The 20214-nt window shown below is 41.2% G+C and overlaps 1 protein-coding gene across 2 annotated transcripts in view; it reads right to left on the bottom strand.

The window, feature by feature from the left end:
- Positions 1-20214, bottom strand: part of TEK (TEK receptor tyrosine kinase) — a 103630-nt gene that overhangs the window by 34039 nt on the left and 49377 nt on the right. For both annotated transcript variants that reach the window (XM_060155184.1, XM_060155185.1), the window contains exons 3-10: positions 18526-18636; positions 17491-17643; positions 14089-14220; positions 13472-13612; positions 10643-10771; positions 7187-7338; positions 5081-5225; positions 246-407 (exon numbers count right to left, since the gene is read on the bottom strand). In XM_060155184.1, coding sequence (XP_060011167.1) covers positions 246-407; positions 5081-5225; positions 7187-7338; positions 10643-10771; positions 13472-13612; positions 14089-14220; positions 17491-17643; positions 18526-18636 — 1125 coding nt within the window. The remainder of the gene's footprint in view (positions 1-245; positions 408-5080; positions 5226-7186; positions 7339-10642; positions 10772-13471; positions 13613-14088; positions 14221-17490; positions 17644-18525; positions 18637-20214) is intronic.

Below are 20214 nucleotides of genomic sequence, written 5' to 3'. Positions count from 1 at the left end.
CCTGACACAGGTGTGTTCTGTGTCCCATTTTACATCATGACTTCCAAAAAGATAGCCCCAGAACTCAGAGGACCACCCCCCGCCCCCCAACTCCTTCTTGAATACTCTGAAATGGAATCCACTGCTACAGCCCCTAACTGGGGGTAGAGGGTTGAGACTGGGAGAGAGGATTTCTATATTTGGGGAAACATTTTTTTTTCCTGGTGCCCCATCTCCAGCTGGAGCCTTTCCTTTCCAAACCTTACCTTGAATATGCCGCCAAGCCTCATAATGATTAACAGGTTTGTAGAGAAGCTTCTTGGATTTGATTGGTCCATCCCCAAAGTAAGGCTCAGAGCTGATGTTGATGACAGCGAAGTTATGTCCGGTGTCAATCACGTTTGGGGCATTCAAGGGCTTTGGAAGAACTAAATAAAGTGTCAAGAATCAGATCAGTCCTTACACTTTGGGGTTTTACTGCTGTTCTGAGATGGGGGTAGAGGATGAGTGCCTTTACACTCCCAACAAAGCCCTCTTGGAGTTCTCTGCTCAGATTCCATGCAGTTGCCGTCTCTGTGATCTCCTGGTTTGCTCTTGCCCCTCCAACTCACTATCCACAAAGTGCTTTCTTAAAATATGAGCACTCCTCTGCTCAAGACCTTTCAATGGGTTCCCACTATGTTTCGAATAAAATCTAAAATTCATACCATGACCTGCCAGGGATGATAGAGCCCCTGCCTCCTCTCCAACTTCCTCGTTCCCTCACCTAATACCCTCCAGTCCTAGTGACCTTTCAGTTCATTCAACTAACAATGCACCAGGCTCCTTTCTGTCTCTGGTTCTTTGTTGAGGCTGTTCTCCTGCAAGGAATGCTGTAGACCTCCCATGATTCTGCAGTTAATTCTTACTCATCATTCATCTCTCAGCTCTCATGTGACTTCCTCACAGGGGCTATCCCAGAACCTTGGTTAGGCTCACGTGTCATACCCTTCCACAGAACATTTTCCTTCACTGCAATTTTCAGAATTTATTATTCTTAGCAATTTGGTGTGATTATTGAATACCAGTCTTCCTACTAGACCACCAGACTAAGTCTGTCTTTCTGTCTGTCTGTCTCTCGGGTCTCACCAGGCTAAGATTAAGGTGTTAACAAGGGCTGTGTTCCTTTCTGGAGGTTCTAAGGGAGAATTTGTTTCCTTCTTTTCAGCTTCTAAAAAACATCTGTATTCCTTGACTCATGGTCCCTTCCTCCATCTTCAAAGACAACAGAGTCATGTGTCTCTGACCCTTCTTCCATTGTAATATCTCTTTCTGACAGTCTTTAAAGACTCCTGTGATTAGAGTGGGTTCACCCAGATAATCCAGAATAATCTCCCCATGTCAAAGACGATGTATTCCCAATGGGACTGAAAGAGCACTCCCAACAAGGTGAAAATTGGTTCTTGGGGAAAGAAAAATTCTTGGATATTACAATGGTTTGTGGCCTTCCTAAGGGCCACAGTATATAAACAGATTTATAGTATGTCCACAATATTAAGCAAGTTCTGGTTTGAAAGGAAAGGACATCTTGTCAGGCTGTCAGTACCCCCGTTTATTCAATTGTAGAAGTAGCCCAACTTGCTTTGAGTCTTACTGAGCTCCCGTGAGTCAGAGGTCCACCAGAATCCTGGGCCCTGGGTCATCGAGAACACTTATGGGAATGGGGTGGCCAAGAAAGAAGACAGACAGTGAGTCTATCTCTTCTGCTCATGCGCACACTCCATTGTGTCACTGGACTTCACTTACGAAATTCAAAGATAAAATTTCAAGTTGAAGACAATAGAACATTAAACCAAGTGCAGGGCCCTGTGTGGACAGGTCATAAACCCATGAAGCCAGCCCTGCACATCACTCTTCCTGTATGAGAGGAGGGTTGCTGGGTCCAGCTCACATGCAACGGGAAGGGATTACACAAGGTCATGAATTCCACAAGGCAGGGGTCATGAAGGGACACGTTAGATACTTCCTACCTCATCCAATATCATTTGTCTCTTTTGACTTGTTCCTTTCTCCCTTGCACTCTATAAACAGTACCTGTATTTGGAGATAGGGTCTTTAAAGAAGAAATTAAGTTACAATGAGGTCTACAGTCATTCCTAATCCAATATGACTGTTGTCCTTATAAGGAGATTAAATTAGGACACACACACAGAAGGAAGACCATGAGAAGATACAGGGAGAAAACAGCTGTCTACAAGCTAAGGAGCAAGGCCTCAGAAGAAACTAACTCTGCCAACACCTTGATCTCAGATCAAGGTGAGATTACCTTGATCATCTAGCCTCCAGAACATCGAGAAAATTAATTTCTGTTGTTTGAGCCACTCAGTCTAGGGTACTTTGCTACAGCAGCCCTAGCAAACTATTACATATGAATATAACACAATTTACTTATCCTTTCTAATGGTGATGGATATTTGGACTATTAGGAAGAAAACTCCTCAGAACATTACTGAAGATTATTTGTTTTTAACATATGAACTCATTTCTTTTGAGCATAAACCTAGGCGTAGAATTATCAGGTCACAGGGTAGGTGTATGCTTAGCTTTAATATATATTGCCAGTTTTCCAAAGTGGTTGCTCCAGTATGTACTCTGGTAGTAAAGTCTAGTACAGTCAGCCTTCTGTATGCAGGTTCTGCGTCTGCAGATTCAACCAAGAGCAGATCAACATTCAGGGGGAAAATTTAAAAAAACTCCAGAAAGTTCTAAAAAGCAAAACTTGAAATTTGCCACGTGCCAGCAACTATTAACAAAGTATTTACATTATAGTTACTATTTACATAGTATTTACATTGTATTAGGTGTTACAATAGTCCCCCTTATCTTCAGGTGATACATTCAAAGACCCCAGTGGATGCCTGAAACTGCAGACAGTACCAAACCCTATACACACTATGCTTTTTCCTATACATACGTATCTATGGTAAAATTTAATTTATAAATTAGGCACAGTCAGGGAATATTCAAATTGCCAGCATCACATTATTAAGTTAAATAAAGGTTACTTGAACGTAAGCACTGTGATACCATGACAGAGGATATGGTAACTTAGACATCTTCTAAGTGACTAATGGGTGGCATGCACGAGACAAAGGGAGGATTCACATCCCCGGCAGGATGGAGTGGGACAGTGTGAGATTTCATTATGCTGCTCAGAACAGTACACAATTTAAAACTTATGAATTGTTTATTTCTGGAATTTTCCATTTAATTTTTTGGGCTGCAGTTGACCGTGGGTAACTTAAACCGTGGGAAGTGAAACCACAGATAAGGGGGGATTATTGTTTAAGTAATCTAGAGATGATTCAAAGTATACAGGAGGATGTGCGTAGGTTGAACGCAAATACTATGCCGTTTTATATAAGGGACTTGAGCATCAATGGAGTTTGGTATCCAGGGAGGTCCTAGAACCAATCCCCTACAGATACTGAAGGGCAACTGTATCTCTGTATCTATTTTTTTTTTAAATACTATGATTAAAGACACCGCTTAATTTACCTAATGGCTATTTCCATCTTATATCTGTCAGTATGACAGTGAAGAGGCACCAGTGACTTAGAACTAGAGAGGTTTCTGTGCACTGATGTTGTGTGCTGTGTCTTTTATTTAAAAAATAAAAATTAGAATCAGTAACCCTTCTGAATCTTGGCAACATGGTTTTTTACTTATAATTATTTACTTTCCATGGGCAGCAAACATTTCAAGAAGCTTAAAAATAACATAATTTGTCTTGTCTGTATACCATTTCCTTTCTTCCAAGAACATGTATGATGTAAGAAATTATTTTGATCGTGTTAATGTCCTACTGAATAAAATAGATCTGGGATTTTCCAGTAATCCAAAAAAACATTAAAGATTCTGAGGTGTTTTATATGGGTTCTCAGGGCAGAGAATCCAACTCTGTGAGGCTGTATTTATGCTCGTACTGTTCTTGACCTTTTTTAAAAATATATATATTCTGGGTAATTACATTCAGTTCATTTACAGAAATTACCTCTGGGAACAACCAAAGCTTCCTAATCAGGTAGTGAAGTAGTTTACATACTAATCAGCTTCTGTTATCTTGCTTCCTTATCTGTAACACAAGAGTCTCAGAAAGCAAAATGATCTACAAAAGATGATGCAGGGTTTGGAGTCAAGGCCAGGTTCAAAACTAAGATTGGCTGTTTGCCAGATGTGTTACCTTAGACGAGTTACCTAAACCTTCTGAACCTGTTTCTTGAATGATAAAGTGGGGATAACAATACTACTGTACATTGTACTCATAAAATTTAAATAAGATGAATGAGCACTTAGCTCAGTGCCTTTCTAGAATATATACCACAGAGTTGTTAGGTGTTTTTGTCTAAATGAATTAAAAAGTAACTTCCAAATTTAAAATTCCCTGTTGTATCTCTGTACACCAACCAAGCTAACTTGGATTTACTTCCACTTTATTTTTTCCCTGCAAGCCTCAAAGGTACACACATCCACTTAACTCTGAATTTTGAAATACTAATTCATAGTAGGAAGAATATTCAGAACTCTGAATATGGGAGAAAATCATTCATGTTAATTGTATATCATAGCCTGGGCTTCATATTAAGTGAGTAGTCCTCAAAATGAAGATTCCCCAAATTATTCTCTACAGTGAATGATAAAGTTAATGATAAAGTTAAACTTTTTACAAAATAAAATCACTACCAGACACTTTATGCCAGACACAATTCCACTATTTAACAAATCTTCGCAATAACCCTGAGCGGTAGATAAACTAAGCTGTGTTTACAAATAAAGAAAGGCTCAGAGAGGTCAAATTCATTTGCTCAGGGCCACACCCAAGTTTACTAGCTGTTAGTAATGAAAACCAAACCCAGGGCTATGTAACTCCAAAGGTCATAAAATTAATCTCTCCTTTCCATTGTAATGCACATAATTTTTTTTTTAAGGCTTAGTGTCCTGGAGAACATCCAAAAGGTATTTTAGTGGTCAGAGAGCATTTCTATTTAGAAGTGGCACCCAGTGATACATAAACACAGCACCATCGAGGTTACAAGCTCTTTCCCTGGAAAATGGACCTTACCTTTAACAGAAACGTTGAAAGGCTTTTCCACCATCCCAGCCACTGTGTTCACACTGCAAACCCAGACTCCTGAGTCAGGGGGCAGGATCCGGTGGATTGTGAAGGTGGCCACTGAGAGATGACCCGTGTGGTTAAAGTCTTTTGGCTGGAAAGGTCAAAAAAAAAAAGCTTCTAGATAGGTATAAACACAAAGGTTCTTAACACTGACCCCATCGCATTGTTAAATAAGGAGTTTTCTAGGGGAGATTAAGAAGATCATTGCAATGCTTGTATAAGCATTGGCTTATTTCCAAAGCTATTGTAGTAGCCCTGAAAGTTTATGTTGGATTGATGCCCTCGCAGATCCTGCTGTTGTATTTGTGTGTTTGGGAGAGTGGGGCAAACACTTCCAAGCAAAGAGTCAAAGTCCTTCTAAACTGCTTCTGGTAACATTGGTTCCTTTCTGGTCCAATACAGAGATGGCTGGGTGAGAAGACAAAATGGCTTCCTAAAGTGTTTGAGGGGCTGCCGAGTATGGTATTGTGGAAAAAGTCAGGGCTCCGAAGACATGTGGACCTGAGTTCACATCCCAGCTCTGCCACTTTTGACCAATTCCTTAGTTACGTAACTTCATGCAGCCAGTTTCCACTTCTGCAAAAAGGGGACAGGTAATGTAAAGTAAGATGTGTATAGTATGGTCAGCCCTCACTAGATGGTAGCTGTGACTTCCACTAACTCATGGATACTCCAACAAGATTTTGGAAGCGGTCAGTTGGCTTCTGCTACCGAAAGGATTGTTTGAGTGGAATCAGGGACATCTGACGTGTGAACATTCTACATGTCCTGCCCCCAAGAGGTCATTTGGACCTGCCTTCTGGTCAAGTTGATTTTCAGTCATCTTTGAGAGAAAAATAAGATAACTATTTCAAAATCTTAGGTAAGAAAATACATCAATTTCCCGAAGATCACTTGTGACACAGAGAAATTTGAGGTAGTTCCTGTCTCTGCTGCATCTGGGATTGTTGGAACAGGGAAGGGAAACATATCGGAAAAGTAGCTTATTCCTTTCCAGCAAAGAAGAACGTTGTGATAGCACCCTAACCAGTGGTAGACACCAACAGTGAGGACAAGGTGCAGAGGCAGAGACCCAAGGTATGTATTCAGACCTAAGGGATTCCGTGGATCATAGTTTCTGGATTGGAGGTGTGGGATCAGGTCTATCTAGAGTCAAACGGGTTATGCTGAACTCCCCTCTGCTTTTTGTCAAAGCTAACAACACCCTAGCTTAGGAGGATGCAAGCCATGAATGGAATCCAGCCTTTAGCAGGGTGAGTGCTACACTGAAAATATCTAGTAGTATAAGGAGGTCAGATTAAGAATACAGCCACTATGGAGAACAGTATGGAGGTTCCTTAGAAAACTAAAAACAGAGCTACTATATGATCCTGCAATCTTACTCCTGGGCATATATCTGGAGAAAACTACAATTCGAAAAGATACATGCACCCCAATGTTCATTGCAGCACTATTTACAGTAGCCAAGACATGGAAGCAACCTAAATGGCCATTGACGGATGAATGGTAAAGAAGATGTGGTGTATTTATACAATGGAATATTATTCAGCCATAAAAAAATGAAATAATGCCACTCACAGAAACATGGATGGACCTAGAGATTATCATACTAAATGAAGTAAATCAGAGAAATACAAATATCATATGGTATCCCTTATATGTGGAATCTAAAATATGACACAAATGAACTTATGTATGAAGCAGAAACAGAATCTAGACATAGAAAACAAACTTATGGTTTAAGAAGCAAACTTATGGTTACCAAAGGGAAAAGGGGGAAGGGGAGGGATAAATAAGGAGTTTGGGACTAGCAGATACAAACTACTATATATAAAATAGATAAACAACAAGGATTTGTTGTTGTTGGGAACTACATTCAATACCTTGTAATAACTTATAATGGAAAAGAATCTGAAAGAAATATATATGTATAACCGAATGTTTGCTGTACACCTGAAACTAACACAACATTGTAAATCAACTATAGTTCAATTTTTAAAAAGGCTATAATTTGTTCTACAAAAAAAAAAAAAGAAAAAGAATAACTCTTACATGGAGCACTGTCCCATCTGGCTTCACCAGGGTCATTTCTTCATTAGCAGGTAGCGGCCAGCCAGATGCTTTGCAGATGGGGTTAAATTTACCACTGTTTACTTCTATGTGATCTGGCAAATCCTCTATCTTTGGGGTCATCCTTGGCATGCCTGAATGAAGGAAAGAGCACTGTGAAATCTAATCTTTAACACAGCAGAAATAGAAATAATAAAAGTAGCTACCGTTTAGTAAGTCATGCACAGGGCAAGAACTTGGCAAATATTATATTGTTTTATCATCACGTAATAAACTTGTGGGGTGGGTGCTATTGTGGTTCTCATTTTAAAGATGAGGCGACTGAGGCTCTGAGTTCAGGTTGAAGCTCAGATCTTTTTTTTTTTTTTTTTTGCGGTGCACGGGCGTCTCACTGTTGTGGCCTCTCCCGTTGTGGAGCACAGGCTCCGGACACGCAGCCTCAGCGGCCATGGCTCACGGGCCCAGCCGCTCCGCGGCATGTGGGATCTTCCCGGACCGGGGCACGAACCCGTGTCTCCTGCATCGGCAGGCGGACTCTCAACCACTGCGCCACCAAGGAAGCCCAAGCTCAGATCTTTATGACTCCAGAATTCACACTCTTTGGCCATAATGATGTACTTTCTCAGTGGACCTAGGAGATACAGTCTCAATATTGAAAAGATCACCAGCACCACATCTCTGCAGATCTTACTGTCCACTCCCTCTCTTGCTTTATAAGGGAATTTTTTTTACAAAAACAAAAACTAGTTCTTCTTTCACTCTGCAAGCCCCCAATACTGCCGATCAACAATATGTCAAGTTTTGATATCTGAGAGATGTCTCATTAATTGGGAAGTCTGCAAGTGGCCGATGATTAATTATATTCACATTTACATCGAAGAAGTAAAGTGGAATAAAACTCCCCCAAATCAATTTCCCATCAATAGCCAAATAAAAAATATTGTTGCCAACATGGAAAGGAAAAAATGTCTCTGGTATCAACAAAGGTATCAGGAGCCCTTGCTTGTTATCTGCAGAGTAGAGAATGAATAATCCTGAAATATAACAATTTTATTCTGAACTGTAAGGTCTTAGAGAATTTTGGAACATGTGTAACTAAATGTAAGACATGACTGAAAACAGTCCAACACTTAGTAAAGAATGTAGGAGACGGAGATGCACTTAAAGCAAATAAGGGAAACATTGGAAAAGTGGCTTAGTCCTTTCCAGCAAAAAAGAACAGCCGTCACCTACATGCTGCTCCACATCAGCGGTGGGTCAAGGTAAACACATCAATATTGATATGTTATATTGATATCCTATTTCTCAGGCCTAGAATGAAACAGGTAAAGTGTATGGAACAGGAGGGAAAAGGATCTAATAGCCACAAAGATAATTCCTTGATATATCTGCAGACTTGGAGAGATTGTGATTAGAAAATTTGCCAGACTCTTCAGCCTACACAATTATTGCCATCGGAATTCTTCAAAGTGCTTTGACATTTTCAAACCATATCTTTCCTTCATTGTCCCCTTGCAGTTTCTGCAGCTGGATGAGGGTGGAGGAACAGCTAGAGGGTGGAAGAGGGTGTGAGGGAAAGGGAGCTGCTCCCCAGAAGCCCGGAACCTGGTTCTAAGTTTGAGATTCTCACAATTTTTGTAACATCAGCCTTAGAACAGAAAGGAGGGAGTGGTGCAGAAAATTCAAATCATTAAGCTTGTTCATTGCCCACTTTCAATCCATGTTCTGGCCCACAGCCTTTCCTTCCCTTCCTAGACCCTCCCAGATTCCCGCCCTGTAACAAAGTCCAAATGCTGGGGAAGAGGAGAAAGTATAAAGCTGACAAGCTAAAGCCTTTGAGAAAACAGTTGGTATTTCCTCACATATTTGCTCTGATTTTTAAAACTCACAGGCAGAAGTCCATAAATGTCTTACTATTCTGAGTGTAGATTTCACTGGACATATGTTATTTATATTTGACTGAAAAAGTAATATATGTTTATTATTTTCAAATTTTGAAAATATGCTTCTTTGGATTTTAAAAAGTATATTCTAGGGTAAGCATTAGCAAACTTTCTTGAAAGGACTAGATAATAAATATTTTCAGCTTTGCAAGCCCTATGTTCTCTGTGGTAACTCCTCAACCCTGTTGTGTAAGAGCAACCTTACACGATATATTGTAAACAAATGGGCATGGCTGTATTCCAATACATTTTTTTTTTATGAGAACAGATAGATGTTCTATCTATCTAAAAAGGAATGAGATACATACTGACATGTGCTACAATACAGATAAAACTCAAAAACCGTATGGTAAGTGAGAAAAGCCAGCCACAAAAGACCGTGTATTGTATGATGCCATTTATAGAATAGGAAATATCAAGAATAAGTAAATCTGTACAGGCAGAGAGTAAATTAATGGTTGCTAGGTGCTGGGAGGAGGAAAGAATGGGAGTTACTGCTAATAGGTACACACTTTCTTTTGGTAAAATGAAAACATTCTAGATTATGGTGCTGGTTGCACAACTCTGTAAAAGCATTCAATTTTACGTTTTAAAGGGATGAACATCATGGTATAAAAATTATACCTCAATAAAACTGTTTTTTAAAAAAAGTACACAAGGGACTTCCCTGGTGGCACAGTGGTTAAGAAACTGGCTGTCAATTCAGGGGACATGGGTTCGAGCCCTGGTCCGGGAAGATCCCACGTGCTGCGGAGCAACTAAGCCCATGTGCCACAACTACTGAGCCTGAGCTCTAGAGCCAGGAGCCACAACTACTGAGCCTGCGAGCCACAACTCCTGAAGCCCACGTGCCTAGAGCCCATGCTCTGCAACCAGAGAAGCCACTGCAATGAGAAGCCCGCGCACCGCAACAAAGAGTAGCCCCCGCTCGCTGCCCGTGCACAGCAACAAAGACCCAGCACGGCCAAAAATAAATAAATGAAATAAATAAATTTATTTTAAGAAAATAGTACACCAGATTTGGTTTGTGGGTGTTTGCTGACTCCTGCTCTACGGTAATTCTGAACTAGAATTATTAAAAACTTCATTTTGAGGATAATATTTTTCATTTTTTTCCTTTCATTATATCTTTCTTTTAAAAATATTTTTTATCCAAATCCCTTCCACATAATTCTTCCACTGTTGTGGATATCCAGGGAAAAGTCTGGTCCTAGAGAAGAGAGCAAAAGAAGTAGGCAGAGTTCTCAGCTGGCCAGTTATCACTTAAAGTGCTACAAAGAACACGTGGTTTATTCCTTAGTGGAAAGGCCAGTGTGAGAGCCATAGAAAAGATTCAGAAAGCTGTCCTTTAGAACATGGGATATATTCTTCCCTACTTCAGGGTGGAAACAGAAGGAGTTTAAGAATCTTGGGCTAGTGGGGCAAGAATTATGCCAGAAGAGCTTGGTTCAGACATGCTGAACCTGGCCCTGACTACAGTGTTACCTTGCTTTACCTTCTTTCTCACACTGGAGCCCTTGGTGTCCCGGAGAGCAGAGGCATCCTTGGAACCGATCACACATCTCCCCATTGGTGCAACTGCACCTAAGCTTACAGTCTGGTCCATAATAACCAGGCTGGCATGCTGTAAACAAAGACATCAAAAACCAGTGTTAAGATAGGGAAGGAGGAAAACTCAGGCTATAGGTGGCTAGTTTTACTTTTTTTCTCCAAGCTACCAAGTAGTATTAATTATCTGAATTACCAAGAAGTTAAAGGGTTGAGGAATTCTGCTTCCAGGAGAGTTGAATAAGCTCCTACCAGGTCACCCTTCTCAAAAATAACAACTCTATTTTAAAAACAACTACCTGAAAGCACTGAAGAGTGATGGGAGGAGGGACAGAGGGGACCACACAGGTTCTGAGGGGAACTGAAATTTGGAAGATGGGAATGGTGTGCTCCCCATTTTCAGCTTTTAGTCTAACGGTTGGTACAGTTGATATTGTGTGGGGAAGCTAGGACTCCAAAGAAAACCTGTAGTCTTACAGACAGAGGAATCTTAGAGGACAGAGTCAAAGCAACTACAGCCTCTGGAAAGTGAGAGGGAAAATCTAGAAAGGAAGAGCCGAGGGAGGAAGTCCCAAATCTTTGGCTGACCCCAGAACCACACATGTTAAGTGCAGACTTGAAGCAACCCAGCTACAGCTAAAAGGAATGAACTGAGTTTGAGTTGATGCCTGAGAGTCAGAATTTGCAGTTTGAGTCATACCAAGCTGATTGCCTGACAGGACATAATGAAACAAAATCAACATTCTTCAGAGAAATATATCATATTCCAAGTCTCCTCAATGTAACATTCACAATGTCCAAAATACAATCAACATAAGAAGAAATGGAAAATTCTGACCCATTCTCAAGGGAAAAGAAAATCAACAGAGACCAACCTGGATGACCCAGATGTTGGAAATAGCAGCTACAATAACTATGCTCAGTGAAGGAAAGGAAAATATGCTCACAACAAATGAAACAATTAGAAATCTCAGCAGAGAAATGTAAACTATAAAACATAACCAAAAAGGCATTCTAGAATTGAAAAACATAATATTTGAAATAAAGATTTCACTGTATGGATGTAGCAACAGAATGGCATGACAGAAGAGTCAATGAACTTAAAGCTAGATCAATAGGTATTCAGTCTGAAGAATACAGATAGGGAAAAAGAAAAAAATGATTGGAGCCTCAGGGACCTAAGGGACAATATCAAAAGGTCTAACATACATGTAATTGTAGGTCCAAGGAAGGAGTCTGGGAGAACACTAAAATATCTCAATTCATAAAATCTTAGTGATTTCTTGAGCCAGATGTGGGCTGGAATGTTAATAAAGGTACTCCTATAAATCTGGGTCTAGAGACATATTCACCATGAAGTTAATGAAGCTTATGTTCTAGACTCCTCACATGCATGTAACCCTTCTGGGCCCTAGCAAAGTTTTCATATATGCACATGTTTTTTAAAATTTGTGTATGATTTTTTTAATAGTCTTTAAGGAGGAACTGGATCTACCCCTACTCGGAGGCACCTTTTACTTTAAGGTGTACATTTCTGAGACCATGTGGGATTCCTCTACGGCTAAGGCTCCCTCAGTGTTCCACGGGGGGCAGATACAGCATTTAGAGGGAACTGACTGAGGTTTTGCAGGTAGTTGAAGCTTACTTTTGTGTAACTCTCCTCTTTGTCCTCTTACTCTAAGCCCCTAGAGCTATGCTGTCCAGTATGGTAGCTGATAGCCATGGAGGGCTATTGAGCTCTTAAAATATGGCTAATCCAAATTGAGATTTCAAAGACTCAGTATGAAAAGAGGAATGTAAAACATCTCATTAATATTTTTTCTATTGATTACGTGTTGCTATGGTAATATTTTTGATATATTGGGTTAACTGAAATATTACAACTATTTCAACTGAAATATTACAATTATTTCACCTGTTTCTCTTACTTTTTTAATGTGGATACTAGAATAATTTAAATTACATATGTGGTTTGTTTCTATTTCTACTGAACTGCTCTGTCCTAGAGCACTGTTATCAAGTGGCTGGAGACCCCATCACAGCTCCCAACAGTGCCAGTTATGGAAAAAGCTGATTTTGTGAGGCAACTACTGAAACACCATTGAGCTCTGCCTAATCCACCAGGTTAGCATTCATTAGGGAAGGTCTAGCATATTTGGTCACAGGTTCATGTTAAGTTACTGTGTGATAGTTGATGTGAAAAGCTTATTGGAAAGTAGATGGGAAACACGTACCTCTGAGCTTCACCAAATGGGAAAATATATATTTAAAAGGGTAGAAGGAATCTTCGAGTAGGTGAAGTTAGTATTGCTTGTGTAAGGTCCACGGAAGATAAGACCTTAACTTCCTCGATTTTCAAATCCCAAATCTTACCTGGATCTGACCTAAAAGCAATGATATTTATGATGCACTGAAGATAACAAATCTTCTATGGGTTTCCAACTCAAAGTGTGGTCTGAAAACCAAGAGCATCACCTCGGAGCTTGTTAGAAATGCAGACCCTCACGCCCCAGTCCAGACCTATGAAATCAGAATCTGTTTTAATAAGATCCCCAGGTGATGTATATGAGAAGCACTTTCTATGAGGTCCAGAGTCTTAACATGAAAGCATAATTAACTTTGGATGAAGATATCTTTGATTCAAAACCCTGTAATTCAGCAATAGACAGTTGAGTGAGCAGTCCAGGTATGTCCTACACGATGATTTCCAGCAAGCTGGATCTCCTTGGTATACCTGCTAGAACCTTTTCTCTTTAGGGGTGTGACTGGTACATACCTTCATTGCACTGCAGACCCTTCCAGCCTGTGGCACAGGAACACCCATAGGGGTCTGGGAGACAGAACACGTAGGACTTGCATCCCTCTGGTCCACTACACCTTTCTTTACAAGTTCTGCCAAACGTGTGCAGTTCACAAGCTGTGGGTGAGAAAAGGATGATTCAGAGGCAAATATGCAGCCCTTTGAAAACGCAGGATTCTTCTTTTTAAGGGTCTCTCCTAGACCAGTGAACATGGAAAATAATCCAACGTAAGCTGTGGAATTGTCAGTGTAAACACACCCTTATGGCCCATTTTATAGATAATGAAACTGCCTCACAGAGAGGATACTCCAGGCACAGCCCCCAGTAGTGCAGTTTGCGTACTGCACAAACCTAGGGAGAGGCATTCACACCATAGATGTCGTAGATTTGTATACTTATTACAACTTTTCAGTGGTTGACAATAAAGAGCCTTTAAGAAAGGGCACCTTTTTTGAATTTACTCAAAGGTACCATATGGGCTCACAGAGGCCATTTAGCTTCCATTCCCAAATGGGTCCAGATCTAAAATTCTAGATCCAGCCACAATGGCTTTTTAAATCCACAGGTTACTCATCGAGCACTTTTGACTTACCCTTCTCACATGTTCTCCCCATGAACCCAGGAGGGCAAATGCATTCTCCGGTATCTTCGTGGCAGATCCCATTGTTCATACAAGCAGTGCAGACACGGTTACATTCAGGTCCCCACTTCTGAGCTTCACATCCTTTTTTTAAGGAAAACAAGACTATGGTGAGTGGAGCAACTTCATTCCCCAAAGCTTTATTGAGCACCTGATACATGTTAGTCATGTGAGTGGGCACTGGTGAACGAAGATAAATAAAACACAATCTCTGCTCTCTAAAAGCTAAGAGTCCAATGTGGGAAACAGACATGTGATAGAAAATAATGATAACGACAAAGACAGAAGTACCTAATTCTGCCTTAGGGTTGGAATAGGGCATAAAAGAGGGCTTCTCAGAGGAGGTGGTATGTGCGTTGAATCTGCAGGACCCACTAAGTGACAAAGAAGATAAGGCTGGAGAGCGTGTTCTGGGCAGAGGCTAGGTTGGGAGGAAAACACGGCATGTTTGGAGAGCTGCAGTTACGGTTAGAGATAAGAGCAGTGGTTTTCAAAGTGTGACCCCTGACGAGTAGCATCACTATTACCTGGGAATCTGTTAGAAATGCAAATCCCAGACTCCCATCAATGACCTACTGTATGAGAAACTCTGGAGGTAGCCTAGCAACCTAGGCTTCACAAGTGTTTCAGATAATTCTGAGGCGTACCAGAGTTTGGGAGCCTCCAGTGTAAAGAATGTGGAGAATAACCCGAATGGGAAAAGAATCTGAGAAAGAATAGATCCATGTATATATGTAACTGAATCACTTTGCTGTACACCTGAAACTAACACAAAATTGTAAATAGTTCAATACAAAATAAAGATTAAAAAAAAATAAAGAATGTGGAGACAGAAGACAGCTAAAAGGGGAAGCAGGAGCTAGTAGCCCCCAAGTATTTTTCAGGTAGAAAACATATAAGAAATGAAGCAAGATACAAAATTGAAAGTACAAGAATCGTAAAATGCTTCTAGATTCGTATTTCCTCGTTCTTTCTCTCCAGCACTTGGTGATTTCAGATTGTTATTTAGGATACCTTCTGATAAGGAAAGCTCAGGGGGAGCGGGGTAGGGTGACCGTTTGTGGTCAGGAATTTAGTTTAATTTTTCTTCTGAAAGGAACTAATAATGTCTTTGTCCCTGAATATTAGTCTCGCGGTGGTAAACTTGGACCTGTGCCTACAGCTTATAATATTTTTGCCAAGAACTGCTAGTTATCTGTATTTTCTCTAAAATAATCAGGAAGACTGTCAACACAGACCCAGTCTTACAGGCAACCACTTAATTGATAAAGCTACAAAATGTCTCAAAGCTACCATTTACATGCCTTAATATATAAAGGGAAAACTACTTCTGCACAATTAGTGATTTCTGGAGAGCCAGACCACAGATTATCTTCACATGATGAAGACTAATGATGGCAGACACTGGAGATGAAAGGGGTTCTCCTGTTACATTAAAGTATGTCTCTAACCCTGCACCGATCTGAAGACCTGTCCCAGCTTCACTCCTAATCCTGGGAAAGAGGAAGGGATTAAGCTCAAGGAAATACTTAAGGTGATCTCTTAGAGGGATGCAGAAGACAGGAAAACAATTCCTTGATAAGCAACAAGTATGCAGTTAGGCTTCTGTTATTTTCTTCAAAAGCTTCGTGGTTTTGTATTTTAGGAAACCATAGATCCGTGGCATACAGAGAGAAATCCTATAAACTTAATGTTTTCGAGAAATCTTTTGCCATGGAGAGAATTTATGCCGAAAAGAAATCCTACACGTATAACCAGTATGATTTTTAATACACATCTTTAAGCACTGACTATTCCTAGGGTTCAAATCTACCTGGAGAGATACCTTACAGTTATGAGAAATGAACAAAATGCCTTCAACTGTACCGCATTTCTTGGTAAACATCAAAGGGGTCAAAGGGAAGGAAGTACTTTTAAATAGGATGGTTGTGGCCCAACTCAAACTTTCTTAGAATGATTTTAGATATTAGCAGAGCTTCTCAAACAGTTTTATCGAAATAAGAGCCAAAGAGAATGAATGTGCTTCTAGCCATCTGAAAAGGAGACAACCTGGAGATCAAAATGTGTTTGAAGTCTTTTGCTTTATCTTAAAACTTCAGGGAAATTTAAAATTCAAATCTATGATAAGTCATGTTTGTTTTGTCATTAAAAAAAAAAAAAGCTTTAAACCTTTTACCACATATCGACATTTGATGTTTTTGATATTGCTGGAAAATCTGCCAATTTACCCCAGACTGTGAGTGCCCCTGGTACATGGTGCTATATCCCACTGGAGAGACCATCTTAATGAAATGAATGCAAATTGTGTCCTTGCCATTCAGACTCTCCGAGAGTAGAGAGGAATGAAAGGGGATTTCACCTGCCCAAACTAGGTGAACCACACTTTTCATATGTCTATTTTCATATCGCAGTATCTGTTTACCTATTTATGTATGTACCTGCTCTGCTTGGGAATTACCCAAGGGACAGTGATTCATCTTATTATCCTTGTATTCTCAACACCAACACAATGCCTGGCAGAGACTTAGAATCAACACGGATTTGTTGCATGAATGAATGAATGCATAAATATAATGCAAAGCAAAATAAGTACTCTTCACAAGTTAGCGATGCTAATCATTAGAGGAATGACAGGGCATCCCTAGTACTCAGACCTGAAGGCCTGAACATTTAATATCATGAATACCTAACATAACCGGAGAAAATTCAGGGCAAATTTTTTGCTTTCCATAGATCAATTTTTGTAAAAACCACTGGTGACAGTTACTACCCACTTTGATAGTTATAAAGGGGGAGAAGTTTTCACCAGTTCTAACTCTTGCATTTTTCAAACCTGAAAACAGAAATCACATTTGAGAGTTAAATGATCTGGAAAGTTGGGATTTACAGGAGACTTAAGGTTTAACTAGATACTAGGCCAACCCAGAAGGCCCAACTCATCTCCCTGTAGCAGACACCTTTTGGGGAGACTGTCCAGCTCACAGTGATTACCATTCTGTATGTAGTATGTGGCTCCACCCTTGTCTATAGCTCATTGGTCTAGGCGAGTAGACACCTGACACGTGTCAGGCCAATCTGATTGTTCATCCTGAGAGTTCAACATTTAGAAGTAAAAGAAACATCACTGAAGCTAAGTTAGGGTCATGGTAGCCTCCTAAAGTCCACCCACCCTCCCCGGTGCTGAGCCCCAGATCTTCCCTGGAAGATCTTTTCTGGAATTTGCTTATCAGCTTTTCCATCAATTTTTTAAAGTCTTCAGTATACTTTCAACTAATCCCTGGTTTTTGCTTAAGTAGCCAGAGTCAGTTTCTGCTACTTCCAACTAAAAATCCTAACAACCACACCATCACTTACTCCGGACTATTAGCCTGGTGAAGGCCGAGGTGAAGAGGTTTCCTCCTATGTACCTGGCCGAGTACACTCCAGCATCCTGGGGCTGAGCATGAGGCAGATGCACTTCTAAAATATCAGGTACTTCATGCCGGGGCACTGAATGGATGAAGGAACCTGTAAGGGAGAAAAGTGGAGAACAATGGGTCTCACTCAAACACTCCTGTTTCCTTGTCTGCCCCCTCCACTTGATCAGTTTTCCCTGGCCTGATATAGAAAATGTGCTCTAGCGTATTAGATGGGGGGGAGAAGAATGAAAAGGCTGAACTATCGAATGCTCTCCCAAAAGTTGAGAAAAGTATGGTGTTGGAGCAGATAGGTTAGTCTATAGGATCTACCACCAAACACATGAAGGTGAGGGTAGCCTAAATTTCTCATCTTCTGCAGGGAGAGGCAAACCGACAACGCTGGGGAAAACGTCAGGTAAACTTGCCAACTAATCAATTAAGAGATAACTAGAATCACTACTCCAACCTGTAAGTCATTCATCCACAGAACTCTGAAGAGTCTCCATCAATATTCCAGCGGCATCAGGCAACTGCCACCAGGTGGCGCCAAACCGTAGTCAGACCCAGACAGATTTGGGTTGCGCGCTTGGACCCCCAGAACCCCTGCCAACTGGCTTTCCAGGCTCACTCTGGTCATTTCCATAGCCTTGCAATCAAACAGCATCCCATTTTACATGGCAGAATTTGAGACCCCACATATTACATCATGATGGGACTTTCTTGTACGTTCATAGTTCATATTGTATATTTGTAAATGTCCAATGTAGGTAGATGCATTCATATATGTATAAAAATCTCCACTTTAATTTACTTAAGTAACCAAACACGTTACCTAAGACAGCTTCTATCACAGAATCTGATTAGCTTGCATCATAGTAGCTTTACTTCAAACATCTACCCCCAAGACTGCAATAAGATAATGACCCAGTATGTTTTACGCTATCTGATGTCTCGCACAACAGTGTCGGAATGACACAAAACACATACTCACCGTTTTTGTAAATCACTGCATCTTCTTCTTTAATCAATACCTTTTTGAAAGATATGTTCACATTATCTCCCCTGTCCACAGTCATAGTTAAAGTAGCTGGTAGGAAGGAAGCTTTTAAAAGAGAGAGAAAAAACAAATGAGAAAATGAGGTTGTATATCTTTTCCAGGAACAAATGAACCTTGACTCAGAAGATGAGGCCTATGACTTGGCAGGAGTCAGCTGGTTTTCATGAGAGCTTAGAGAGCCACACTGTGAAGGCAGAAGATGCCTCTGAACCATGCTCAGAAGGACCTGAGCTTTGGGTACATCTGCTTGTTTTCCTCAGCGCCTGCTGACCTGGGCACAGTGCCCTGGAAGACTCCCACACAGATACCGTGGTGCAGATAGTGACATGGGGTAGACCCAGAGGGAGAGTGGTGGAGATCAAAGAGCACCGTGAGCCCTGGAATTAGACAGTCCTGGGCTTAAGGCCACCCTCTGCCACTTACTGAACCTTTTTTTTTTTTTTTTTTTTTTTGCCGTACTCGGGCCTCTCACCGTTGTGGCCTCTCCCGTTGCGGAGCACAGGCTCCTGACGCGCAGGCTCAGCGGCCATGGCTCACGGGCCCAGCCGCTCCGCGGCATGTGGGATCCTCCCGGACCGGGGCACGAACCCATGTCTCCTGCATCGGCAGGCGGACTCTCAACCACTGCGCCACCAGGGAAGCCCTACTGAACCTTTTTGACCCAGTTATTTCACCTCTGAACACCTCAGCTTCCTCATCTGTAATTTAGGAGTAAAAGTATTTACCTTAAACGGTTGTTAGGAATAGTAAATGATGTATGCCAAACCCCTGGGTGCTTAGAAGAGGTCAGGATCCTTCCCAAATATAAACAAAGGCCACGCCGCTGTGGTGACGCGTGCAGTGTGGCCATGAGTGGCAGGGAAGGCAGGCAGGGGACCTCAGGGGCCACCTTCTGGGGCTCCCTCTCACCTGAGGAGGTGCTTCATTTAGCAATCTAACCGAACAGCGGTTGCTCTCTACGACAGGCCCTTAGGCTCCTGTGAGAACTATCTGACCATTCCAGGCTGTTGTTCCTTTCTCTGCGGTTTGTTTATATTTTCTGCTCCTTTGTGTGAAGATTGTTTAGCTGACCGTGGGACTTCTCGCTCAGCATTGTATTCTGAAAAGGAACTGAGATTCTCCACTCGGCTCAACTCCAGTGTGGCTTTACGTTTTCCCCATTCTGTGGTTTTTTTATTTCAGACTTTGCGCTTCTTAAGCTCCCTGTTTTGGGGGTCGGAACACAGTCGCACCAGAGTTCCCCTGCCACCCAGCTGGCCACCTCCCGCATTCATGGCTCTAGGTGGATCGTTCTCTGCTGAGGACTCACAAAGTGCATCCACAAGCCAGCCTTGCACCTTGGGCTTCCTGATGACACGGGAGTCCGACCTGTACACAGTACGCATAGACTGATAGTCACGTGACTCGACTGGATCATGAAAACAATAAGCCCCTAGTGACCAGGCATTGTTCTAAGCACTTCACACATATTTAATTTTCATAATATCTCTAGGAGATAGGTACTACAATTATCCTACTTTTACAAATGAGGAAATCAAGGTCCAGAGAGGTCAAGTAACTGTTCAAGGTTACACAGCAAGCTCACAGGAGAGCCAGGATTTGAAGCAGGTAGCTCAGCTCCAG

Source organism: Lagenorhynchus albirostris, chromosome 7 (assembly GCF_949774975.1).
Source record: "Lagenorhynchus albirostris chromosome 7, mLagAlb1.1, whole genome shotgun sequence".
In the NCBI taxonomy this organism is placed as follows: Eukaryota; Metazoa; Chordata; class Mammalia; order Artiodactyla; family Delphinidae; genus Lagenorhynchus; species Lagenorhynchus albirostris.
Note: the sequence above shows the minus strand (reverse complement) of the source record. Positions and strands in the feature narration are given on the sequence as shown.